The 26,987-nt window shown below is 42.1% G+C and overlaps 1 protein-coding gene across 4 annotated transcripts in view; it reads right to left on the reverse strand.

Annotated features, from left to right (window-relative positions):
• Positions 1-26,987, reverse strand: part of fam171a2a (family with sequence similarity 171 member A2a) — a 305,765-nt gene that overhangs the window by 100,976 nt on the left and 177,802 nt on the right. For all 4 annotated transcript variants that reach the window (XM_068013227.1, XM_068013226.1, XM_068013231.1 and 1 more), the window contains one exon: positions 1,432-1,590. In XM_068013227.1, the coding sequence (XP_067869328.1) occupies positions 1,432-1,590 (159 nt within the window). The remainder of the gene's footprint in view (positions 1-1,431; positions 1,591-26,987) is intronic.

Consider the following 26,987-nt stretch of genomic DNA (forward strand, 5'->3'; position numbering starts at 1 on the left):
TCAGACATTGTTACAGCTCATGTTTTGATGCAAGCGTTAGCCTGTTTATTTTTTAAGAGATTGACTCCTCTGTTACAGCATCATAAACACGAACAAAATCTCAAAACAACCAAGACCAGGGCACCTCTAAATGGAGGCCCAGGCCAGAATTTTATGATGGTGATGGGGGTCTCTAGGTCTGGAAAAAGCAATGCCGAGAACCCCGCGTTGCCTCTTCTGCGGAAGGACTACCAAATCTATTGCCAATCAGGCACTTAAGTGGACAGCGGCGGGCCTTCCACAGGATCAAGGACCCCAGCACCGGGTAGTCCCGCCGTTGGAGAACTGCCAGGCAATCAGAGGCCAGCAGCTCTTCGACTAAGCAGCACCACCGCAGAAGTGGTACAGCTACCCGAGGCCCAGGAGCGTCTCTGGACCCAGGCCTTAGGTAGGTCAGGGCGGGAGGGATCTCACAGTGTGGGGGTTGTGGGGGAGTGAATGCAGGGGCGGTCGTTAGCAAGGGCAGGGGTTGTCTCTCAGCGGGCCCCCACCTGCCTAATGCTGGGTCCCTCGTTCAGACTCTAAGTGCCTTTTAACCAGGGATCCACCCCCAGTTTTTTGTGGCATGCTTCCCGTGCGGCGACAGGGCCACACACCACATGGCTAAATGCTGCGGCAGCAGGATGAGGCCGTTAATTGGGCATTAATTGCCCAGTTAAGGGCCTCAATTGGTGGTGGGGTGGGAAGGCCATTCACAGGCCTTCCCACCTGGGCTTAAATTTGGTGAAGGTGGCGAGGTCCCACCCCGATTTTATGTTCTCTCCCCGACTCCAAACCCATTGCAGGGAAGAGCATAAAATTCCCTCTTATGTCTCCAGAATCCCCCGCGTGGGGAGCAGTGTTGATTCTCCTGTATGCTAAGCTAAACTCTGACAGAAAACAAACTACACTCATGACTCCCCGCACGTGCGACTTCTTTATCTTTCGAAGTCATCAGTGGAGGAACAGGGTGGAGAGAAGGGCAGTCATTTCCCACAAGGAAAGAAAATCATTGGGATTGGTGGGGTGTAGGATTTAGGAAGTCATTCCAACCCCCTCTCACACACCACAATATGGCACTGACACAGGCCTGGGAACAGGTCATTCACCCATCCTCCTTGCCAAGGGAATGGTGTATGGCCTCAGTGATTTGAAGTGGAAGAGAAAATAGCAAAGAAACAAATATAACCTCACATTGTAAACAAACCATGCAATGTGGGGGTAAGTGTAGCACATTAGAAATGATGTTTTGAGTTTAAATACTGCAATCTTCACATCAAATGCTTGTTGGTTGCAGATGTTGCCAGATATGATTTACTACAGATGCATCTCGGAGGTTTCTATAATCTTCTAGCTCCTCCTACTCTCCGCAGCACAAGGCTCACATTAGCTGCAAAGCAAACATTTAAGTACCTGTCGTGTTGGTTTCATATCCCAAGAGATAGGGGAATCCTTCCATTTCCATTTCAGTGTTGGCTGTTGTTAGGAAGGCAGACAGATCACTATAGGACGTGTTTTCTGGAAGCCCAACATTCCTCCTCTGGAACTGGATCCATGGCTGATTCTTGGCACCTAAATGGGAAGAAAACAGACCATAATACCTGGAAAATAAAGCATCACTAACACCAGACCATCACTGCAGTATTACAACACCTCTGTCTGACACACACACAGTATGGCTCCTGATTTATCAAGACATGTTTAGTTTAGTTTAGAGATACTAGTTTAGAGCACTGAAACAGGCCCTTCGGCCCACCGAGTCTGTGCCGACCATCAACCACCCATTTATACTAATCCTACACTAATTCCATATTCCTACCACATCCCCACCTGTCTCTATATTTCTCTACCACCGACCTATACTAGGGGCAATTGCTAATGGCCAATTTACCTATCAACCTGCAAGTCTTTGGCATGTGGGAGGAAACCGGAGCACCCGGAGGAAACCCACGCAGACACAGGGAGAACTTGCAAACTCCACACAGGCAGTACCCAGAATTGAACCCGGGTCGCTGGAGCTGTGAGGCTGCAGTGCTAACCACTGCACCACTGTGCCGCCCCATGTATACAACATGTGAAATGTTGTATACATATCCTTCACTGAGATTGCTCCCAAAAGGCACAATTTCAAAAGTTGGAGGGACAGTTTAAAAGGAATGAAAAGACCTCCAGGGCTAAAATAATTAATTTTCTTATTGATACGAAATCTATATATATTTATATACATATATATATCTCCAACAAAGGCTCCAACGTTGTCCATCTCTTGTACACAGTGGTGTTGTATATTTCCTGTCATCACTCCCAGTGATTCCAGTGCTTTTCCTTCGTGATCGGACTTCCACACTGCACTTATTTTTCTTTTAGTTTCTTCCTTTTTTTTCCTCCATCAGTTCTGTTCCCTGCAGCACCAAATCCTGGCCGTTGCTATTCTTCTCAGGTGAGCCTAGACAGCAGACCTCTTAACCACAGGGAGCATCACGGGCATGCAGCCTAACCCAATGTCCACACACATGCCCTTCCAGCAGAGGCCAACTTTGTATAATTTTCCCCTCCTCTAACCCTGGGGCTTTTGAGGCCAATTGCCCCAAATGAGATCTGCTAACTCTCCACACACAGGGTATTGTGTGTATGGCTCAGCTACTCTCTACCATTGTCATATGAGGCCATTTGTGAGCACAGACTTTTCATTTTACAATTTCCCCTATATCTTCTGAGTTAACTTTGCTTGCATGCTTCCACATACATATACGCAGAGAAAAATTCCAAAGAAAATGAAATTATTCCATTAATAATTTGCTTTGTTTTCTCTCATCTAAAGTTACAATATTACATGTATCTTCCTGTTTCCTCCCACTGTTCATCTCAGTTTCCTGACAGATTTTCTTTGTTTTCTCCCAATCTTTCATATTTGCTCAATTCTTTTGTTCGCCTGCCTCTCTTATGCACTTTCTTCTTTCCATTTATTTACTTACTTTCTGATTCATTTTTCTTTTCTGTCTCTTTAATTTCTCTTTCCCAGGTTTCCGGTGTTCTGCACAATAATCATTAAAAGCAGCAAGCAACAAAATGGCTGCCAGGTTACCAAAAAAGACGTACACAACATCCCGTTTTCTTTCAAGATCTCGGCAGTTATATGTGCAGTTTTTTGGGATCATGGAAGAATGATAAATATGGGTATCAACAGGAAATTCTTTCCAATATTTGATGACAGATTAAGGGGTCTAGCTGCTTCCCTTTCAATCTCATCCAATCACAGAGCTGGCCAGGTTAGGCTGTGAAAATTGGATTGGTTCTGATAAACCAGGGTTATCCTTCACCCTTCACTATCAATAGTCAAGTTGAGCAGGCTCAACTAAGTCTCTTCTAAACTCAGAATAACAGATGCTTGCAATGAGAATGTCAAAGGAGGAGGGGATCCAGATTATATTGCACCAACAGTGTTAGAATCTGGAAATAAGAACATAGAAATGTATTCAAAAATATGGTAATTTATTCACAAATGTGCCTGGCTGGGAAAGTTCCATGTTAATTTCTAATTTAATCTCGTTAAACAATCTTTCTTCACAGAGATGAATAGACCAATTAATCAACCAAACTGACTGTCAATTTGAGACTTTTAGTAATTTCTGATTAATTAACCTTTAAACAATTTCGATTTGCCACTAAAATACTCCAGATCTCATTGGTAAATTTAAGGATTCCTTGTCTGGTTCCTTTCAACTCAATCCTGGTTCGGCCATATAGGCATCATCTGTACCAAAGCACTATTCTCCAACTCTGAGCTCAATGCCTGATAAGAAACTTGCTGAAAGAAACAGGATTCTTCTCTTATCTGTACTCTTTATCTTCTCTCTCTTGCAGCCTCTGAGTGTTATCAACACGACCATGATCAGTGACCCTCTGAACTTTCTATTCCTGTTCCTTCTAATCTCCAAATTTGTAGTCTTATATCATCGTGTCCCTTCTATCAACCTGTTCGAGTGGTGTAGCTACACCATGATTATAGACAATGCCTTTGGTTTGTGGAACAGATTTTATGGTTGTAACCATTATTGTTTCTAATATAGCTGAGATTATAAATTATTTTGAATATGCCATTAGAAGCTTTTTTTAATCACAAGAATCAATTGCTGAAAAAGTTGTCATAATTCTACACATCTTAAGTTTAAGCTTGTTTTAAGGATGACTTTACTGACAAAATTATAGAAAAACAGAAAAAAAAGCATTTGTTCAATTTTATATGTACATTTCGTATTACTTTTTTATTCAAAGTGGAATGTGCTGTTTTTCTATTAAATTAATATGGTTCACCATTTTTACATTTCCTTTTCAAACATGCTTATACATAATTCGTGCAAATTGACACAAAATCTGAACATTCGAAGAATTTTTTTTTTAAAAAGACAAAAAAAAATCAAAAACGTGATAATTCAGAGTTGAGTCTGTTTTAATTTTCTTTCTATTATACATAAACTCAATATATGCAAATTATGCATTCTACCAGAGACAGTTGGCAATATGCCATGTATTTGGTTTAGAAATGGCAAATTTTCATCTTGTGTTTCCCAATAGTTTTTATTTTAGGCAAATCTTTTTAAATGAGCTCGTCAGGTTTAAAAAAAAAAGATTGCCAAGCCCTGATCTAGGCTGACGTTTCAATGCCGTACTGAGGGAATGCTGCACTATCAGAGGTGTTGTCATTCAGACGAGAAGTTCAACTGAGGTCCATCCTCTCAGGTGGATCCAAAAGATCCCATGGAACTATCTGACGAACAGAAGGGGATTTCTCCCAAATATACTCATCAACTATCACGAAAACAGACAATCTGGTTATTTATCTCATTGCTGTTCATGGGACTTTGCCTTCTGTAAGTAGTATTACAGGCTTTTTTTGTCCCAAATGTACCCTATATTACAACAGCAACTGCACTTCAAAACATTTCATTGGCTGTGAAGTGTCATGACACATCCCGAGGTCATGAAAGGGGCTATATAAATGCAAGTTTTCTTTTTGTGTGTCAGGATTCACACTTACAGATACAGTAGTACCATTATGCCAAGAGTGTGAGAGAAACAGCATGTTGATGCTCCAATAGACTTGATTTTCTATGTGTTCTCATCGAGCTTAACTCTATCCAGGAGAATTCCATCCTCTCTAGGATTAAACACCACCGCACACAGCAACTTTAGTTACAGTACAACAAACACAATAGGGTGTCACCAACAGAATTTCAGTAAAGCCGCATGGTAGCTGTGTAAAAGTTTCATGGCATGGGTCATTTTACATGTTCGCAGTGCAATGCCTTGGTCTTGCCCCACCTGTTAATGAGGTTCATGCTAAATGTGTGCTCCCCTTCATGATAGTTTCCTGGAACTGAAGTGAGAAATTGGCACTGACTTTTTAAGTGTACAAACATAGAGTATTAACTTTTATAGATTTTAATATAAAATAGTAAATTGAAGATAACACCAGTTACCACTGTTACAGCAACTTGAACTGTGGCAAATTGCCCACAATATAACTGTAGTTTTCAACTTTCCCATCTTGGCTTGTTTATGAAAATTTTGAGCTGTGTGACATCAGGGTGACAGTGCTGAGGTCAATTCGAGTTGAATTATTATAACACACAAAACACATTAGCACAACATTAAAGTGCATTAGGTGCATTGTGTGTTTTTTTTGCTAGTTTATTGACAACACATCCTCAATAAACTTTGTGACATCAATTCAGGAAGTAGTTTGAAGTTAATAAAAGCAAAATACTGCAGATGCTGGAAATCTGAAATAAAAACAAGAAATGCTGGAAATACTCAGCAGGTGACCCTTCATCTGATGAAAGGTCACTGACCTGAAACGTGAACTCTGCTCCTCTCTCCACAGATGCTGCCAGACCTGCTAAGTATTTCCAGCATTTCTTGTTTTTATTAGTAGTTTGAAGTTGATGTTTTAAATACAACACAACTTGTTCCTATTTTTTACACATACATATTTTGTTCAATTCAATCTGTAATTTGTACTTCCAATAAAGTTCAGCAAATAAAAAATTACTGCCCCTTTTAGCTATTTTTCTGTCACCTTTCCCAATGGCAGCACGGGACTTCTCTACCTAACAGGAGTGACAATTCATGCCTCTGTATCACATCCTTTGCATATCAATAGGAGTGTGGTTTCAAGGAAAATATGATACAAACACCATAATATAACTCCAATAACAGCCTGTTTTTAGTTTAGCTTTGGCAAGTTTTACCTTTTAAGCTTAGGAGACATTAACATTTGATGAGTATGATACGTGGACAAAGAAAGCTAATTGTTTCACCACATGCAACCTCAGTGATCTCTTCCAAGTACATTCTACTCCTCCAAGATCCAATCACTCCACATTCCTCACTCCCTCTAATCTAATATGAGCAGCTGTTCTTTCACAACAAGTCCTTTGTCCTCTGGAGCTCCCTAAGAAAATCCTTCCACTTTACCCTGCATTCAAAAGCTCGTCATAACCCTTCACCTTGACCACACCTTCATCTCCTCACTAATAAGATTTTGAAATTGAAAATTCTGTTCACTATTGTTGTAGAATCTCTTTCAGACAGGACAATCCCTCCTCCCAGGTAATTTATGTAACAGCCAAGGTTCTAATTTTTCCACTAACACAGAAGTGAGTTTTTGCCTAAGTGGTAGCATTCATGTCTCTGAGTCACAAGGTGCAGGTTTCAAATCCCATTGAAGACACTGTGTAGATTGGAGACCAGAGTTCCAGCTCTGAATTCAGGTTAACATCCAGCGGGATATTCGAGGTGTAGGTGGACTCATGCATCTCCCACTGTATGGGTGGCACCAGCTACTCCATCATATGGTGGGGTGGGGGGTGGTGGTGAGGGGATGATATGGCATAGAGCCACCCTATCATATGGGCTGCGACACCCTTAACTCTCTCCCACCATATATAACTAACAAGCTGGTATAAAGATGGTCATGGCCATGAAAGGAGCATTCACATCATGGCCTGTTAGACTGTTAATCATCCTGTAAATCCTTCCAGTACTTCACCTTATTATTGGAAACATAGTGTTACGATCGAGGCGGGTGCAAGGTACCGTCAATTCAGTCCCATCACTCCACAGGTAGCAGCATATTATTAAAGTTTTCCCACCCAACTGGAAAAACAGCCAAAATAAACACTCCAGTAACCCCTGGAATAAAACAGACCAAACTAGGTATCTTTAGACAACAACAAATGAACTATTTATGAAAAACTAAATCTTAAACACTATTATGATAAACCTATGTCTAAAGACCTTATAACTTTTTATTTTAACCTAACTCCCCCATTCTCTCACACACATTCAAAACTAACAGTTAACTAGTTTTAGAAGTGGTGTTTTTAAAAATTAGCTGTTTCTTAAGAATAAATAAATAAGTCTTTGTGGGTTACGTTCCTGATGGGTGAGGTATCCTAGTGTAAAAATAATCAAATGCCTCTCAAGGTCTTCACACATATTTGATGAAACAGTCTGTTCTTGATATGCATTCAAAGCACTTTGGCTGCAGCAGGCATCAATCAGATCTCTAAACAAGGAGTATAGCAAAGGGTCCACTCGGATTTTAAAACCGACAGTGTCTCAGTTGAAACGTTACTCCAGCAGTACAAGTGGTGTCTTCAAAGGGATTTTTCTTCCTTAGACAATTAACTTGGCCTGTAGCTCATTGTACAATTTCTGCTGAGAGAAAGCATGCTTGATGGTGGCTGGTTCAGACCGGTTTTAGCCAGTTTTTACACACAGTCAAATCGAAACATTATACCATGTGACCTCTCTCTCCTGCTGTGGCCTAGGGCCAGCACACTGTGCTCAGTCTTAAAGGCACACTATTTTCAAACAGTCTTAAAGGCAGACAATTTTTAATCCGAGGAGAAAAAAGAAACAGTTCCATGACAACAGGAACATAGGAAATTGGAGCAGAAGTAAGCCATTCGGCCCCTTGAGCCTGTTCCACCATTCAACTAGATCATGGCTGATCTCTACCTCAATACCATTTTTCCGCACCATCCCATATTCCTTGATATTTTTAATATCTAGAAATCTATCGATCTCTGTCTTGAATATACTCAATGACTGAGCCTTCACAGCTCTCTGACGTAGAGAATTCCAAACATTCACCAACCTCTGAGTGAAGAAATTCCTCCTCAACTCAGTCCTAAATGGCCTACCTCTTATTCTGACGCTATGTCCCCTGGTTATACCCCCCACCTTCTCCACAGCTAGGGCTTCCTGCATCTCTCTTGTCGAGCCCTGTAAGAATTTTGTTTGCTTCAATGAGATCACCGCTCATTCTTTGAAACTCTAGAGAATATAGGCCCAGTCTCCTCAGTCTCTCCTCATAGGACATTCCCACCATCCCAAGGATCAGTCTGGTGAACGTTTGTTACACTCCCTCTATATCCTTCCTTAGATAAGGAGACCAAAACTTTACACAATACTCCAGGTGTTGTCTCACCAAGGCTCTATACAATTGCAGCAAGACTTCTTTACTCCTGGACTCAAATCTCCTTGCAATAAAGGCCAAAATACCATTTACCTTCCTCATTGCTTACTGCACCTGTATGTTAGCTTCAGTGACTTATGAACAAGTTACCCAGGTCCCTTTGGACATCAACACTTCCCAATCTCTCACCATTTAAGAAATACCCTGCATTTCTGTTTTTCCTACCAAAATGGATAACTTCACACTTTTCCACATTATATTCCATCTGCCATGCTCTTGCCCACTCACTTAGCCTGTCTAAATCCCCTTGAAGCCTCTTTGCATCTTCCTCACAACTCACATTACCACCTAGTTTTGTGTCATCAGCAAACTTGGAAATATTACATTTGGTCCTCACATCCAAACCATTGATATAGATTGTGTATAGCTGGGGCCCAAGCACTGATCCTTGCATTACCCCACTAGTCACAGCTTGCCATCCCAAAAATGACCCAATTATTTCTACTCTCTGCTTTCTGTCCGTTTACCAATTCTCAATCCATGCCAGTATATTACCCCCCAATCCCATGTGCTGTACTTTTGCTTACTAACCTCCTGTGTGGGATCTTATCAAAAGCCTTCTGGAAATCCAAATCCACCACATCCGCTGGCTCCCCCTTATCTATTCTGCTAATTACATCCTCAAACAATTCGAACAAGTTTGTCAAACATGATTTCCCTTTCATAAATTCATGTTGACTCCGCTAAATCCAACCATTATTTTCAAAGTGTTCAGTTATCACATCCTTTATCATAGATTCTAGCATTTTACCTACAACTGATGTCAAACTAACAGGTCTGTTGTTCCCCCGTTTTCTGTCTCCCTCCTTGCTTAAATAGTGGGGTTACATTTGCTACCTTCCAATCTGCGGGAACTGTTCCAGAATCTACTGAATTTTGGAAGATGATCACCAATGCATCCACTATCTCTACAGCTACCTCTTTCAATACTCTGGGACGTAGATTATCAGGTCCAGGGAATTTATCAACTTTCAGTCCCATTAATTTCTCCAGTACTACTTCTTTATTAATACTAGTTTCTTTCAGTTCCGCATTCTCACTAGTCCCTTGGTTCTTTAATATTCCTGAAAAGTGTTACGCCTAGGTGAGGAAGAGGTCCCAGGCTCCCCCTTTCGCCCCTTTTCTGGTTTGACTGCAACAGGATTTAGACTTTTAACACAGTGATTTAACTTAGCACCTCAGTGAGCACTTGCTCCTGTTCCTCTAATATAATTGCAAATGCATCAGACAGGTTTTCTTGAGTTTAAACAAGAAAGATGTAAGTTTCTTATCCTTATCACCCTAAAACCAGTTAAAATCACTCAAATGCACTACGCAACCATGCTCCACATTCACACGAGCCACACACTTACACAAATAGATTATAGGGGGAAAAATAGAGTTGGGAAGTTGGAGTAGAGTCTGTAATAAATGGAATTTAAATTGAGTATCGGTGTCTTTAGTTGAAATTAAAGTCCTGAAGTCCTCACTGGGCCAGGTGCACGATTTGGGCTTGTTTCTCTGGTTCCAGAAGGCAGAAGAGGGGCTTTATCCATGTCCCCTAGTTACTGACTGCAAGGATCTGTCGACGAGGCTTCTCTGGGACTTTACTAGAGAGAGGGAGAGCAAGAGGGATGTTCTCTTGCTGGATCTCAGTTACTGTCTGTCTTTTGAGTCACCACTCACAAATCTCCAGAGTGGCCCAAGCAGTCATGTGATGTGACCACCTCTTTGTGTTTGAATCTGAATTTTCCGGAATGATCTTTGAAATTCAAGGTTCTCTCCTCAAGCTGTTCAGTCATATTTGGTAGGGGGGTTTGGCTCTTTAATGGTCAATGGGTGTCAATGGCTTTTGACGATCAGTATTGACAAGGCTATCTCAGATAAGTGAATCAGACAGCACCCCATTGTTCTGGCTAGGCTGAGTAATCACATCTGACTCCAGCTTAACCCTTTGGTTTTTTCATATGCAAACTTTGTGTGGCCATCTTGGCTGCTAGCTGTTCTGTTTTAAGAGTTATTTGTAACAATGTCCAGCAAAAGTCTCAGGCAAAGTTCCACATGATGAAATTAATATTTCCATTTGGCATGTGGGGTTTCTGTCACAGAGGTTTTTGTATCTTTCGCCATGAAGTCAGACACAAAGTATTTGTTTAGTTTCTCTGCCATTTTCCTATTCCCTTTTATTAAATTCTCACGTCTCTGCCTGTAGTGGGCCCATATTTGTCTTGGCTAATCTTTTCCTTTTAACATACCTACATTGTCCAATCCTAGATGAGTGTGAAGCTACAACAAACTGTTAAACAGCTGGTTAACACAGCGCACTGGGTAAGGTTTCTACTACTCCTCTAAGGAGACCATTTACTTGTTAGGGAATTGGCTTACAGGATGTAAAGTGGAAAGAATTCCCTTCTCCGCCAAATGGACTTTTACATAGCTTTGCCTCTTATTAACAGATTGCTTACAGCAAGACAGGAGCATGCAACTTAGATTATCTCTTCAATTAAGCTGAAAGGAAAGAACAGTTTGCATTTACACCTTTCTCATGTACAACTATTTACTTTCTAGAGTGCAGTGAATGTTGTTATGTAGGCAATGCTTCTAATTGTAAAAGTGCGGTCAGCTTCTTTGTAGCATTTGCAGGCAACTCTCAGCAACTGCATTTACTTTCTGGTTGATCTGCATCATTGTTCTAACTAAAATAAACATTAAGCATACTCAAAGATACTCAAAATACCTCAGGCTTACTGTATTATCGTCCAACCTACAAAATACTTCCAATTACAGAAATAGTCTGTCTAAGTGCACATTCTAGAAAACAATTTAAGCAGGGAAATCAGATATCCATTTTGTTTTGTCTAACTGTTTCAATGGATAATTCCTTCTGAGCTGGGCTAAATATATACTTAAATATTATGCACTGTAGGATGTTTCCGACATACAAAGTCTGATGATGAAAGGTGAGTCAAGAGCTGTACTCCAGTTAAAGATAATTACTGCAGTTTATCTGAATTGCAGACATCCCTGTTTTGCAGGATTAGTCATTTAAAGCCTCCTCTCCCATCAATTTATATAAAACACTGACTAAAACGCTGTTATATGTAACCCGATTTCCATGAAGTCACTTCATAGATAATGTAGTCAGGCTTCCTGTTGACTAGTTTGTGTATTAAAGGGGAAGGAAAGTCGACTGGAAGTACTTCAGTAACGTCTCTCTAGAAAAATCAAAAGTTACCATTTATAAATATTATTTGTCATTGATAATTTTTCCTCAATTCTGCAGATATCACAGTGACCCACCAGTTTGGTTGGGGTTCTTTTGCTCCTGAGCCACTCTGTGATGTCCCTGAAGAGATAAACTACCTGAATCCTGAAGCAACTCTTCATTTTAATGCAGTCAGACAATAGTGTATTATTCCCAAGACTGGTGGCTCCAGTTTGGGTCAGTCCAGTTCAAAGGTTTGACATTTTTATATATATATATATATATATATATATATATATATGATCTGGAACATGGGCATCGTTTTTCCATCTAGGAATTAGATCCAAAATGGTTGGGGCCCACAAAAAACAAAAAATAATTTATAAATGGTAGCACATATTTTAAAACTATATCTTTCCTGGGAGATTTCTGGGAGCAAAGAGTACTTTTAGTGCTTCCCTCCCCTTTCATAAATACTGCATTGTGTGGTACATTCCAAAACCTAGTCAATAAATTGGTTGTTCCTACATGGCCAACAGAAAATGGCTGCAAGTAGTTACAAAATGGAGACAACGGATCCTGGCAACAATCATTAAATTGCTTGTTATATTTCACTTTGTGTACACAGTAGACAATTAAAGTGGAACTGTTTTTACCCCCAAAAAATTGACTTTTAAAAAATTTGACAAGGGAGAAGAACAATTTGACATTTTAATCACAATGACATCAATTGTAAGTGATATGATAATTTTATTTCCGAAAATGCTGAAATTATTTGGTATTTCAGAAATTGTTGACAATTAGGCTTCATTTATGAATTAATGCATTTTCCCTGCTTTTCTGGCTTCCATTCTTATTAGGTCCCAATTTCTCCGCCTCCCCTTTCTATCCCTCTTTCAACAACAGATTTCCACAAATTCTTTTTCATGGAATTTTGGACAGGCAGCATCACTGATAATTTTGCTTTGTGATATAACCAGCGATAGGAGAACTTGGTTGCCAAGACAACCCTTATTGTCCCGTTATCTCCAGTTATTTTATTTGAGCATTGTACAGAGCTTCAAACAGTAATGCTCAAGTAGGATTCGATCCTGCACTGGGAAATCGCAATAGATTTCTAGTCCAATGCTTTAATCACTTGTCAATTCACAATTGTCTCACCCTATTAGGAAGGAAGGCAAATAAACAGAGAATATTTTTCTAAAGGCAAAAAAGGTTTTACAAAAAGCATTCTCTTAGATATAGTCAAACAACAAGCCTTGGTCATTGCCTGGAAGTCACATAGATTGGACTTAAACCATCAGTACTGTTTTCACTTATCCTGAGATTCTGGAGCCAGTTCCGACCCCCACAGTTTGAACATGTTTTTGAGTGAAAACAGCCAACTACACCTTGCTATGTAATACTGCTAATGGTTCTGGCATCATAGTGCCATCACAAATTCAAAAGACATGCTTCATTGCTATGCTGAGAAACCAGTGTTATACTACAACCTGTGATCTGGAGTTTGGGCCTGACAATCACTTAACTGCTGGAGATTTCACTGCTCCAAATCAAATGTGCTATAGAAGTTATTTTGTAGCATAAATTTAGCAGCATAACTGCAGACCTAAGGTCATTCAACGTCTTGTTCTTTCTTTCTTTAAAATCCCAAATGTTCTTTAAGAGCAATTTTTTCAGTCAGCTGCCTCTTGCTGAATCAGCTCCAGACTTAATTTCTAGTGATGAAAGAAGGAATCTGATAATCATTCTGACAAGTTACTGCACAAATGATGCCTCCTCTCTAATGTCAGAGGAGAGTGCACTTATAGTGTGTTACACATCATTTTCCTGTTGAGATGTAGGATTAAGTTGTATATTTTTACCATGGATTAAATCTGAAAGTTCATCTCAAACTGTAAACCGAGGCGCGATATGATTTTTGATACAGTGACGCACTGGGTGAAGTGAAGGAGATCAAACTTATTTCAATAACTGCTGTTCACTCCTTAGCTTTCTGATGCCTCGGAAAGTAAAAAGTAAGTGACTAAGGAGCTGCTGGATTGCCACAAAAACCCATTTGGTTCACACATGCCCTTCAAGAAGGGAAAATTGCTCTCCTTACCTGGCCTGGCCTATATTTGACTGCAGTCCCACACCAACATGGTTGACTCTTAACTGCCCTCCAAAGTGACCTAGCAAGTCATTGAAGTTATAGTCAAACCACCATGCCAGAGGATCAGGAATGTGGCACGCCACCACCTTCTCAGGGCAACCAGGATGAGAAATATATGCTGGCCCCTATCCCAAGAATTAATGATAATTCTTTATTTTGTAATAAAAGTAACAGAAACTTCCATGATATTTCAGTGGATATAAGTGAATTGATGTGTGGTCCTGTGTCATACCAAGCAGGACCATCTGGTGTTTGATCCGTGGGTTGTGCTGAGTGACCTGACCTCAGCTGGGGGCGGACACAGGAAGAGAAAAATTGGCATTGGCTTTGTGCTCCCTATTACCTATACGGTGATGGAAGAGGAGGACAAAGTCAGGTTTGGCTGTGATGCCCACAGGATTAAACAGCCTGCTAACACTCGCTGCCTGGACTCACATTCGGAATGGTCAGACATCTTGCAAGCTGGGAGTGAAACCCAGCTTAAGTCAGCACCTTCTGAAGAGAAAAGAAGAAAATCAGAATTTGAGAGGGTGTTCGGGATGGGGTGGAAGGTTCAACGATAACGGTTTGTTGCAATCTGGTGCTGTGATCCAATAAAAAACTGAAATTGGCTTTGAGAACTCAAATCATCAGATAAAATAAGAAAGAAGGAGAAGCACTGAGGAATTTGGTTGAAGCAAGCACAATAAGCAACTGGATATACAAGATCATTGGCTGAGGCCTAGAACCCACTAGGAACATAGGAAATAGGAGCAGGAGTAGGCCATTCAGCCCCTCGAGCCTCTTTCAACTAGATCAACGCCATTTTCCTCCACTATCCCCACATCTCTTGATATCTTTTAATATCTATAAATCTATTGATTTCTGTCTTGAGCATGCTCAATGATTGAGCTTCCACAGCCCTCTGAGGTAGAGAATTCCAAAGATTTGCCATGCTCTGAGTGAAGAAATTCCTCCTCACCTCAGTCCTAAATGGCTTACTTCTTATTCTGAGACTGTCCCCTGGTTCGAGAGCCCCCAGCCAGGGAAATACCCTTCCTGCATCAACCCTGTCAAACCCTATAAGAATTTTGTATGCTGCAGTGAGATAACCTCTCTTTCTTCTAAACTCCAGAGAATAGACGCAGACAAGTGTGAAGTGATGCATTTTGGGAAGTTAAACCAGGGCAGGACACATACAGTGAATGGCAGGGCCCTGGGGAGTGTTGTTGAGCAGAGAGACCTTGGGGTGCAAGTACATAGTTCCCTGAAAGTGGCAACACAGGTAGACAAGGTGGTGAAAAAGGCGTATGGCATGCTTACCTTCATCGGTCGAGGCATTGAGTACAAGAGTTGGGACGTCACGTTACAGTTGTACATAACGTTGGTTAGGCTGCATTTGGAGTAAGTACTGTGTGCATTTCTGGTCACTGCACTACAGGAAAGATGTGATTAGGCTAGAGAGGGTGCAGAAAAGATTCACAAGGATGTTGCCTGGTTTGGAGGGCTTGAGTTATAAAGAGAGATTGGATAGGCTGGGTCTGTTTTCCCTGGAGCGAAGGAGGCTGAGAGGGGACATGATAAAGGTATATAAAATTATGAGAGGCATTGATAGGGTAGATAGCCAGAGTCTGTTTCCCATGGTAGGGGTGACTAAAACTGGAGGACATAGATTTAAGGTGAGAGGGAGGAGGTTTAAAGGGGATCAAAGGGGTAAATTTTTTACGCAAAAAATAGTGGGTATCTGGAATGAGCTGCCTGAGGAGGTGGTGGAGGCAGGAACAGTAGCAACATTTAAGAGGCATCTGGACAGGTACTTGAATGAGCAAGCATTAGAGGGATATGGAATTAATGCAGGCAGGTGGGATTAGTATAGATAGGCATTATGGTTGGCATGGACGCAGTGGGCTAAAGAGTCTGTTTCTATGCTGTACGACTCTATGACTCTATAATACAGGCCCAGTCTCCTCAATCTCTCCTCATAGGACAATCCCGCCATGCCAGGAATCAGTCTGATGAACCTTTGTTGCACTCCCTCAATGGCAAGTATATCCTTCCTTAGGTACAAAGACCAAAACTGTAAACAATAGGAATTGCATGTGGAGTGCAGATTCCCCAAACTGATGCCAGGGATGGGAACTAGAGTTATCAGCAAAACCATAAGATACTGGGATTAATTTCACAGAAGCACCAAAAGCTAAAGGGAGATTTAATGGAGATTTTGAAAATTGTAAATTTATGAAGTAGAGGGAATAGGGAAAGACTTGGCAAGTCAGTACTAAGGAATCACCAATTAAAATTGTCATTAAGGAACCGAGTAGACATTAGAACATGGAATATTTTGCCGCAGAGAGTGATTCAGATAGAGAGCTCTGCATCTTTTATGGAAATATTCTGTAAATGCTGGTAGCAGAGTAAGATAGAGATCGATGGGAGAAAGAAAGAGAAGTGGATGACTTTTGCATTGTTCTAGGAAAGAGCCAGTAGAGACATGATTGGCTGAATGGCCTCTTTTTGTGTTGTAAACATCTATCGTTCAATATAGGAGGCTCTGAAACAAAACTAGTAGACACTGAGCGGAATCTTATCCAATTAAGGATGGTGGGCGGGCAGGCATCCGGCTGGACCAATGGGACGGCCTGCAGAGTTGTCCTGCTGGCAGCCCTATTTAAAATGATTTGTGGCCACAGCTGCCAGCCCAACATTGCGGATGGGGCCCCTCCGCAAGATAGCCTGCGGCCGGAGCTGTTACCCTGTGGCAGAAGCCGTGGGAATTAAGTACAGAAGGCTTCGCTGGCCCCCTGGCCTGCCACCAGGAACCTGCTAGGCTTCACCCGCAGCGTGGGGCCTGTTTACCGCTAGTAAGATCCCACCAGTGTCCCCAATATGACCCCAATTGGGCAGGTAATTGGCACTAATTGGCCACCTGCCACTGCCAGGCAGGTAGCCGCTTCCATTGCTCACCTGCCTCCGGCAAGATCAGCCCATTAAGTCAAGAAATTCCCTCTCGCTCCACCACCCCAAAATGCACAACCCACAGTGCTTCTCATATATAGTTCACTGACACTGCAAGGGGTAAAACAAGACATTGAATAAAACCATCCCAGTCACAGAACTGCGACAGTCTGTCCTGAAATTATGAAGAGCTACATAACCTCAGTCCATTTCCAGTTACTTTCAATTTGCTTGGATCAAAATTGAAAGTTTGTTAAATTTAAGTTTGTGCAATCACTTTTCATTTCTGTGCTGCTTAAAGTTCATGATGCAATTAAGGGATCAAAATTAATTACAGGCCACAAGCTCACTTAAACAATGAATAATAACACTCGCATTTATATACAGTCCCAACAGAATGAAATGTCTTCACGTGCTCACCACGTAGGCAAACATAACAAGTCAATCTGCAGCAATAAAGCCCCAGACAGTAATGAGATGAATTATCAGTTAATTTCTTTTCTTTTGGTGATAATGGTTGAAGGACAAATGTTGGTCAAAACACCAGGACTGCTCTCTGCTCTTCTCCCATCCTCACAGGACCTTTAATGCCCAGCTAGAACAAATAGGCAGGGCCTTGGTTCCTCTGTGATTTCAATGAGCAGGACCTTCTGTGGCAGTAAAAATGGAGAGCCGCTGTGTTTGATAATCCAGGTCCCCATACAATTTGTTTCTCCTAAATCCACCAACAACATATATTTATATTATGCCTTTACCGTAAAGAACAATCCAGACGCACTTCACAAATAGGCTTTGGGAAAACAGACATCAGAAAGAAAGAGATTAGACGGGATGACCAAAAGCTTGGTCAAAAAGATGAGATTTGAGGTTTAAAGGTGGAGAGCTTTCGGTGGAGAGTAACAGAAAATAGGATTGAGGCAGCTAAATGCTTTTTCACCAAGGAGGCCAAAGATCTTGGAGAGAGAAGGGGGTTGCATACAAGGCTGAAGTCAGAGGAAGAGCATTCAAGAGGGAATTTAATGCTACAGCAAATAAGGTGGCTTTAATAGATAATGATTTTGAATTTAATGTGTTGGAGGATGAGCAGCCAATGTAAATCAGAAAGGATGGGGATGATGTTGGGCAAACAGGACTTGGTTAAGGATATGTGCAGGACAAGTTGGAGTTTATGAAGGGTGGTGAATTAGAGACCAGTACAGAGAACATTGTAGGAGCAATGTGTTTAGTGGTGGAGGGGCTGAGGTACTGGTAGAAATAGGAAATACTGCAGAAATGAAGGTTAGCTGTCAAAGTAAGAGAAAGGAAGTGGGGTCTGAAACTCATATCAGGATTGCTAATGGTTCAACCTGGGAGAGTGGCTAAGGAAAAGAATGGAATCAGTAGTAAGGGAGTGGATCTATGTGGGGGTTGGGGCCAAAGACAATGGCTTTGATGTTCTCAATGTTAGGCTGGAAGAACTTGTGACTCATCGAGAACTTGGCGTCAGACAAGCAGTCTGACAGCACGGAGGCAGACCGGCATTGCAAGAAATGGTGAAGCGGTAGAGTTGGGCATAATGTCCAAGGTGACCCCAAGCCTACTATTTATAATAGTGAAGGGCAGAATGTAGATAAGTAAGAAAAGGTGGTCAAGGTTAGATCCTTGGAGGACCCCAGAGGATCTATAACAATTACATTCTTATCGTTCTGCCCGAATTTCAGATGTGGTTTTACTTTTTGTACATGTAAAGAAAAGCTTCCAAAAAGGTGCAGGGAAAACCGACGATCTGCAGGAAAAGCCCTGTACTGATCTTGGAACAGCAGTAGGCTGCTGAAATAGGGAATGGTTATCTATCACCGTGTATTCTCAAGCTATCCTCCTAACTGTTTTGATATTGCTGGACCACCTTGCCAATGCTGCTGGCTTTCCACACACAGGTCTCAGATTTGGTAAGGTTGGCCGCCAGCCTTAGTGAATCTGGCAAGTTTATTACAGGGTTATTGCCATCTGTGCAAAACCTGTGCATTGAGTGTTGGCAGCACTAGCATGGCATTTAACCCACAATACTACAACAGCAACCTGCATTTAATGCAATCATATTCCAACGCAGTTCACAGGAGCATTATCAGACAAAAATGAATACTGAGCCAAATAAGGAGAAATTAGAACAGGTAACAAAAGGCTTGGTAAAAGAGGTAGGTTTTAAGTAGGATCCTAATAAAGGAGAGGGGTGGAAAGGTTTAGGAAAGGAATTGCAGAGTTTAGGGCTGAAGGCATAGCTGCCAATGGGGGTAAAAGAAGTGAGGGACTGACGAGAGGCGAGAGGTGGAGGAACACAGAGTTCTTGGGCGGTTTTAGGGCTGGAGGAGGTTATAGAGATGGGGAGAGGTTATGGAGACATGCGAATTTTATAATGAACAGTTTCAATCCATTACTGCAGAACAGAAACTACTGGACAAACACTGAGCTGCCACTTGAACATATTTAGATACCATGTATTCATGCCAACACATTTTAACACAGTACCAATCAATCAGTAAGGAAAAGGTCAGTCAGACTATCTTAAAGTCTGCAAGCATTGTATTGTAATTGATTTATCTTTATTTTTGCCCATTGTGAGTCTTTGTTCGAAGAATGAAAGCATAATCATAAGATAGCCTTTATTTTATACAAATATAGATGTAGTGACCACTGAACTGTTAAATATCAACTAACCTTAAACCAATAGTCAGTTTAGATGATAAACCTAACTAAAAGCCAGTCCAGCAGAGAGCTGTGATCAGAAGTGACAACATCATCCTTTTTAGAAACAGCAAATTGATACATAGAGTAGACAAAAAAGCTTCCTTTGTTAGGAGGCTTTGAAGAGGTAAGGGCCAGCCTGAGAAAGTTAGGGAATGTAACCATGAAGGGGTATTGTATCAGTCTTTTGAAAAATAGCTCAGTAAAACTAAAGTTATTGATGAGGGACAAAGGACGAGGCTAGTTGCATTAGGTATTGCAGAAACATGTGGTTTGTCATGCGTAAGTGGTGAAAAAGGGTATAAAAAAAGTGGGTGCTGATTTGTTACTTTGGAATTCAACTAAGGTTGTAACTTATGAATTTGTCAGCGAACACTCAAGGTTTTGTCATAAGTGTTGCTGTTAAGTATATATTTAATTATTGTCAATAATTAGTATATGCTTAATTTGTGAACGCCTGGCATTCAATACTGTGAACTTATTTCTCAAAATAATAGGGTAAGAACACTCATTCTCTAACAAATGCATTCCTCATTTGATAAATCACCATGTGAAATTGTTCTCACTGGGTGGAATCTTCCCAGCCCCGTGGCGCAGGCTTCAAGATGGGACCAGGAGGAATTGCAGAGAAATACACGTCGGGTCAGTGGCCCGACACATTCCCACCGCCAGGCAATCTTCCAGTGGGCCAGCACCAGCAGAGGCTACTTGCCTGGCAGCGGTGGGTGCCAATCTGTAAAATCAAATGCCCATTTCTGGGCTGAATGGGGATGCCGGTGGGATTTTCCTGGTGGTGGATGGACCGCCCCAAGAACCAACCCAGCAGATGCCTGGAAGCGGCTTGCTGGCAGCTGGCCTGGGGGGCCCACGAGGCCTTCGACACTAACCCTGCCAATGCAGCAGTATTGATCAGCAGGCCAAAGCTATGGCCGCCAGCCTTCCCGTGGCCACCGTTTATTTAACTGAATTGTGAACTCGTCAGAGGGCACCTCAAGATGGAGGCACCATAATGATTTCCCTCTGACAGTGGCAGCACCCAGCTCTGGTGGTGGGGCTGCCAGCATTCCAAGATTGCAGGCCCTCTGTTTGGGCCTGTAGCGTCAGGGGCCTGACCGCCATCCTTAATTGGATGGCGGACCCAGAGATGGCCTGTTAATTGGCCGCCTAAGGGAAGATCTCACTGGTGGGTGCCCTGACGGTCACAGCGGGGTCAGGACCCACAAATGGTCCCACCTCAGGCTATATCCTAAGAGCTCACTGCATCAATCACAAATGACAGAGTTAGAACCAATGGTAATTCAACCTAATGTTATATAACTCAGAACGTTCTCCACAAACAGGACTCCAGCTTGGAAGAACAATTTCTATAAATTGTCCAGCAGGCTGGCTTCCGCAATTCAAGTGTATTTCGTACAAAAATCGTCCATGCTCATCATTTCAGTTTACTGCAACCCCACCGAACAAATCTCCCCACAGAGCAGCTATGTGAAAATTCCTCACATTCACAATTATACTTACCAAATCCTAGACTAAACACAAATGCGTAAATGCCAAATGTCAAAAAACATATTTGCTATATCACATCAAAAAACTAAATGATACAAATGCTAGTTCTTATAGACCCTTGAGTTAGAAGGTTGAGAGGTGATATAACCGGGGTGCTTACAATGATAAAGGGGTTTGATTGTGTAGATACAGAGGGTTTGATTTTTAGGCCCCCCTGGGGCCGGCATCAGAGGTGGGCAGGAGCTGAAAATAGTGCCGCCAGCCAGGGTGTCTGTTCCCTGGCTCCATCCAGTCCTGGGACATTTTTGCAGAGATGGGATGGGGACACAACCATGTTACCTGCATGCACATGATGGGTAGCCAACACCTTTCATTAAGGGCATATTAAGGGCATTAAAGGAGGCCGTCTTGGATTTTCCAGTTGGCCTCCAGGTTCCCGCAGACGGCGGGAGCTAGTTTAGGTGCCCGAAGGCAGCCACCCTCCATGCCTAGCTGCTGCAGCACCTGCAGGGCGCCACGTGGAGGGGCTTCTGACCCACATTTCAGACTGATGGCGGGGTTCAGAAGCCGCAGGGAAAATCCTTCCCAGAGAAACTATTTCCTCTGGTGGGGAAATCTGTAACGGAGATCACAATCTTAAAATTAGAGCTAGGAGTGAAATCAAGAAGCACTTTCTCACACAAAGGGTAGTGTAAATCTGGAATTCTTTCCCTCCAAGGATTGTGAATACGAGGGTCCATTGACATTTTTAAGACTGAGATTATTTTTGTTGTGTAAGGGATGGTGAGTAAATAGAGCTGAGGTCGCTATCAACCATGATCTAACTGAATGGTGACAGGCTTGAGGGGTTGAATGGACTATTCCTGTTTAAATGCCATCGGATGATCAAACTGTCCAATTACTAGCACATATTATCCAAGTCACATGTTTACATTTCCCAGGACAGGATTTAAGATGATAGCCCCACTACAATGACCCAGCAAACAAAAGGAATTATGCTGTTCGTCGTGATAGAGCAGAAAATCTGTGCGGAGGTTCTGATCAATAATTTTCAGTTCAAGCGAATTAACAATGAGGGGAAAGCACAAGAAGGTATTAATGTGGATAAATACAGCTGAAGAGCTAGCACCAACAGGCCTAATGGTTTCCCGGTGTACTGCGGTTCTTATGACTGTATGGGGACCTGAAACTACTGTCAATAGAATTTATGTTTCATTCTTAAAAACAATCAGCACACAATGTCTTTAATTAGGTTTGCAATCTGCCTCATTCTCTTTGATAAGTAAATATCAATCCTAGCATTCTCTCGGTGTAAACAGCTTTGTCACAACCAACACTGTTAAGGGCATTCCAGTTGATGTTGCCATGGTGCAGGGGACAACTCAGAGCAAAGAAAAATAGCAGAAAAAATGTGCAAACAATGAAGGTTCAGTTGTTTTGCAAACTGATATTAACTTACGTGACAGAAATTCAACATCTTCCAACCCAAATCTTTCAGGACAACACCCTCCCCCTCCCCACCACCTACTGAATATGGGAGAGACTGAAAGATAGATTATTAGACACACCAATGCAGACAACTAGCAAAACTTGACAAACAGCTTTGAAAATGCTGATGCAACCCATGACCTATGTAGAGAAGTAGTTATGCTGAAAGTGCAGTGGGACGTGGACTGGTAACTTTAGCTGCGCTTGCCTCCTGCCCAATCCGGGCATTAGCATTTAAAAATAGCGTTGCATGAGCAATGCATTAGAGGTGCAGGGTCGGGACCCGGAAATTATCCGGGCATCAGATTCTTGACTCTGGATTGAAAATCAAGCCCAATATGTTGTTAGGTTTGATTCCACAGTCTGCACTGCACTACTAGGATTGTGGAATTTATATGTGACTCCTAAAGTTGTATGACACATACCTATATGACCTACAAAGACCAAAGCTTAGTCACTCTTTCTTCGATATAATGGAAGAACTTACTACCCCCTCATTGCCCACCACCCCCCCCCCCCGGTCTATTCTGTTTATACCATGAGATTTATCATACACAGGGACCGTATTTATCTGAATTGTCAATCTACACTGAAGTGTCACTCATTCTTAACTTCAGTATCCATAATCTCGTTATATCCTGTAAACTTCCATCTGGAGGCAAGAAACCAACAAGCTCAGACTCTGAGATACTGCACCATAAAACTCCATCTGTGATGTTCTGCATCATAAACTTCCCAAGTTGGGAGATAGAAAGTCATAAAAATGCCATCTGTGAGGAAAAGCCACAAACAATACAAAAAAGACTATCAACAGAAAACAAACTTAAGCCCTCAACATGGAGAGCATTGATGATTTTTAGATAGAAAACTAATCTGGGGTCAAGCAATGAATTTAAACTGATTGGGCAATATCATCTGAGCCCCCGACTGGACTGCAGTAATTAATGGGTCAGCATCCAGTCTTATGTACTCTCAAGGGAGATTACACTGCAGTTAATGTTTATTCTGTGTTTTATGCTTTACGATTGGTGCTTAGAGACATTTTGTGGAGAATTTGTCAGGCAGTCATAGCATGAATGTGGAAGCACAGTCCACAGTAATCATTCATGGTGCAGTGGTGTAGAAGTTCATATTGCAGACGGGGAACGTTCCGTACAAAATGCCTGGTCTTAGGCTGTAATTTTAACTCGGGGAGAGCGACGAGCGTGCATCAAGCTCATCCTAGCTCATCAACATGAGGCCCAGGCCAACTTAACTCCAGGGCCTCAGTTAAGTACACCAGGCTCGACACCCTCCTGAACCCAATGTCAATGAAGTGAGGTTTGAAGGTGTGAGTAAGGTTGGCGTAGCGGGAAGCCACCTCCTGTGGACCGAAGCCAGCGGCAAAGGCAACTATTTCCAGAAATTACACCGCACCAACCAGTATTTGTCACTATGCCTTTGTAAAATTCACCTCTGGCCTGTTCTCCACAGTTGTCGTATACGGTTGTCAGGACAGAGTAAGGAATCACAGAATGGTTACAACACAGAAGGAGCCCATTCGGCCCGTCATGTCTGTGCCAGCTCTCTGAAGGAGCAACTCACCGAGTCCCATTCCCCTGCCTTTACCCTGTAGTCCTGCAAATATTTTCTCTTCAGATAATTATCCAATTCTCTTTTGAAGGCCTCAATTGAATCTGCCTCTATTACACTCACAGGCAGTGCATTTCAGATCCTAACAACTCGCTGCGTAAAAATGTTTTCCCCATGTCGCCGTTGCTTCTTTAGCCAATTACCTTAAATCAGAGTCCTCTGGTTCGCGACTCTTCCACCGATGGAACAGTTTCTCTCCATCTCCTCTGTCCAGACCCCTCTTGATTTTGAACCCCTCTATCAAATCTCCTCTTAATCTTCTCCTTTCCAAGGAAAACAGCTCCAGCTTCTGCAATCTATGCACATAACTGAAGTTCCTCATCCCTGGATCCATTCTCATGAATCTTTACTGCACCCTCTGAAATGCCTTCACATCCTTCCTGAAGTTTAGTACCCAGAATTGGACACAATACTCTGCTTGAGGCTGAACCAATGATTTATATAGCTTCATCATAACTTCCTTGCTTTTGTACTCTATGTCCCTATTGATAAGGCCCACGATCCCATATGATTTATTAACCTCTTTCTCAATTTGCCCTGCCACCTTCAATGATTTGTGCACATATTCTCCCAGGTCCCTCTGCTCTTGCACCCACTGTAGAGTTGTATCCTTTAATTTATATTGACTCTTCTCATTCTTCCTACCAAATTGTACCAATTCATACTTTTCTGCATTAAATTTCATTTGCCACTTGTCTGCCCATTCCACCAGCCTGTCTATGTCCTCTCAAAGTCTATCACTATCCTCCTCATAGTTCACAATATTTCTGAGTTTTGTGTCATCAACAAATTTTGAAGTTGTGCCCTGTACACCCAAATCTAGGTCATCAATATAGATTAAGAAAAGACTTACTCTGTCATGCTATTTCCAAATTAGGCAGTATTTGATGCTGACATTGGGAATGTCTGAAAATGGAATGCGTTTCATTTCCTAACATTAAGCACAAAAAAAATCATGTACATGTAAATAAAACAGGAAAAATGGGAGCGACTATAATGCCATCTTATTGCCCAGGTAACAGTTTTTACGCTGTCCAATCGCTGATTTTACCTAAATGGCATAATCTGTATCCTTTGGTGAGATCACTGCTGTCTAATCACTCTCAAGTAATCGGTGTTTTGCTACAGAACAGATATCCTCCTTAGTTTGGAATTTTTCCAACCACCTAATATCGCAGAGAAGTAATTTGTGATATTAGGAATCTACCCATTTGATCACAGCTGGTTTCTCTACAGATGCAACTTTGTTTTAGAAAAAAAAAGTTCAGCCAATTACATTATGCTGAACTTTTCTCCGAAAAAAAACTTCATTGCTATTTTCTCTTCCTGTTTTGTGCTGCATCTTTGATGTTCATTTTTTATGGCAGGACATGTCCCTGACACTGCTCAAAAGAAATTATGTTGACAATGAGTCATCGTTCAGACACTCAGTTCTTTGCTCAGTCTAGGCAGAGTCAGACAGATTGCAATTAAAAATCTTTTCTGAAGAACCTGCGGAACAGCAGCATCTGTGTATCTAGCTTTAGTCAGTCAAAATGGCCTGATAGCAGAAAGCTTCATGCTGTCGCAAATACTTCATTCTCCACACCACAAGTTCACAGCCTCCACCAGGTTGTCAGGGGAAAGTTGTTGAGTGGAGGGAAACACTAGTATCAAATGGGTTACCTCAGGTGCTTTTGCTCACCTGCAAAAAGGCTTTGCATTTTCTACAGTCGATTGTCGAAGAGACCTCCCCTGGCCATGATAGTAACAAGCCATAAACGGGAGGAGGAGGAGGACAAATCTTGGAAACAGTGATAATCTGCAATAATTTTAAAATTTTGTCTCATTCAAGAACACTCTCTCTCCTCCCATTTGTAAATGGTGTAAGTGTAATCAAGTCATTGTCTTTTTTTTATTCATTCATGGGATGTGGACGTCACTGGCTAGGCCAGCATTTATTGCCCATCCCTAATTGCCCTCGAGAAGGTGGTGGTGAGCTGTCTTCTTGAACCGCTGCAGTCCATTTGGGGTAGGTATACCCACAGTGCTGTTAGGAAGGGAGTTCCAGGATTTTGACCCAGCGACAGTGAAGGAACGGCGATATAGTTCCAAGTCAGGATGGTGTGTGACTTGGAGGGGAACTTGCAGGTGGTGGTGTTCCCATGCATTTGCTGCCCTTGTCCTTCTAGTTGGTAGGGGTCGCGGGTTTGGAAGGTGCAGTCTAAGGAGCCTTGGTGCGTTGCTACAGTGCATCTTGTAGATGGTACACACTGCTGCCACTGTGCGTCGGTGGTGGAGGGAGTGAATGTGTGTAGATGGGGTGCCAATCAAGAGGGCTGCTTTGTCCTGGATGGTGTTGAGCTTCTTGAGTGTTGTTGGAGCTGCACCCATCCAGGCAAATGGAGAGTATTCCATCACACTCCTGACTTGTGCCTTGTAGATGGTGGACAAGCTTTGGGGAGTCAGGAGGCGAGTTACTCACCGCAGAATTCCTAGCATCTGACCTGCTCTTGTAGCCACGGTATTTATATGGCTACTCCAGTTCAGTTTCTGGTCAATGGTAGCCCCTAGGATGTTGATAGTGGGGGATTCAGCGATGGTAATGCCATTGAGTGTCAAGGGAAGATGGTTAGATTCTCTCTTGTTTGAGATGGTCATTGCCTGACACTTGTGTGGCGTGAATGTTACTTGCCATTTATCAGCCCAAGCCTGGATATTGTCCAAGTCTTGCTGCATTTCTACACAGACTGCTTCAGTATCTGAGGAGTCACGAATCGTGCTGAACATTGTGCAATCATCAGAGAAGATCCCCACTTCCGACC

The sequence above is a fragment of the Heterodontus francisci genome, chromosome 33 (genome assembly GCF_036365525.1).
Source record: "Heterodontus francisci isolate sHetFra1 chromosome 33, sHetFra1.hap1, whole genome shotgun sequence".
Taxonomy (NCBI): Eukaryota; Metazoa; Chordata; class Chondrichthyes; order Heterodontiformes; family Heterodontidae; genus Heterodontus; species Heterodontus francisci.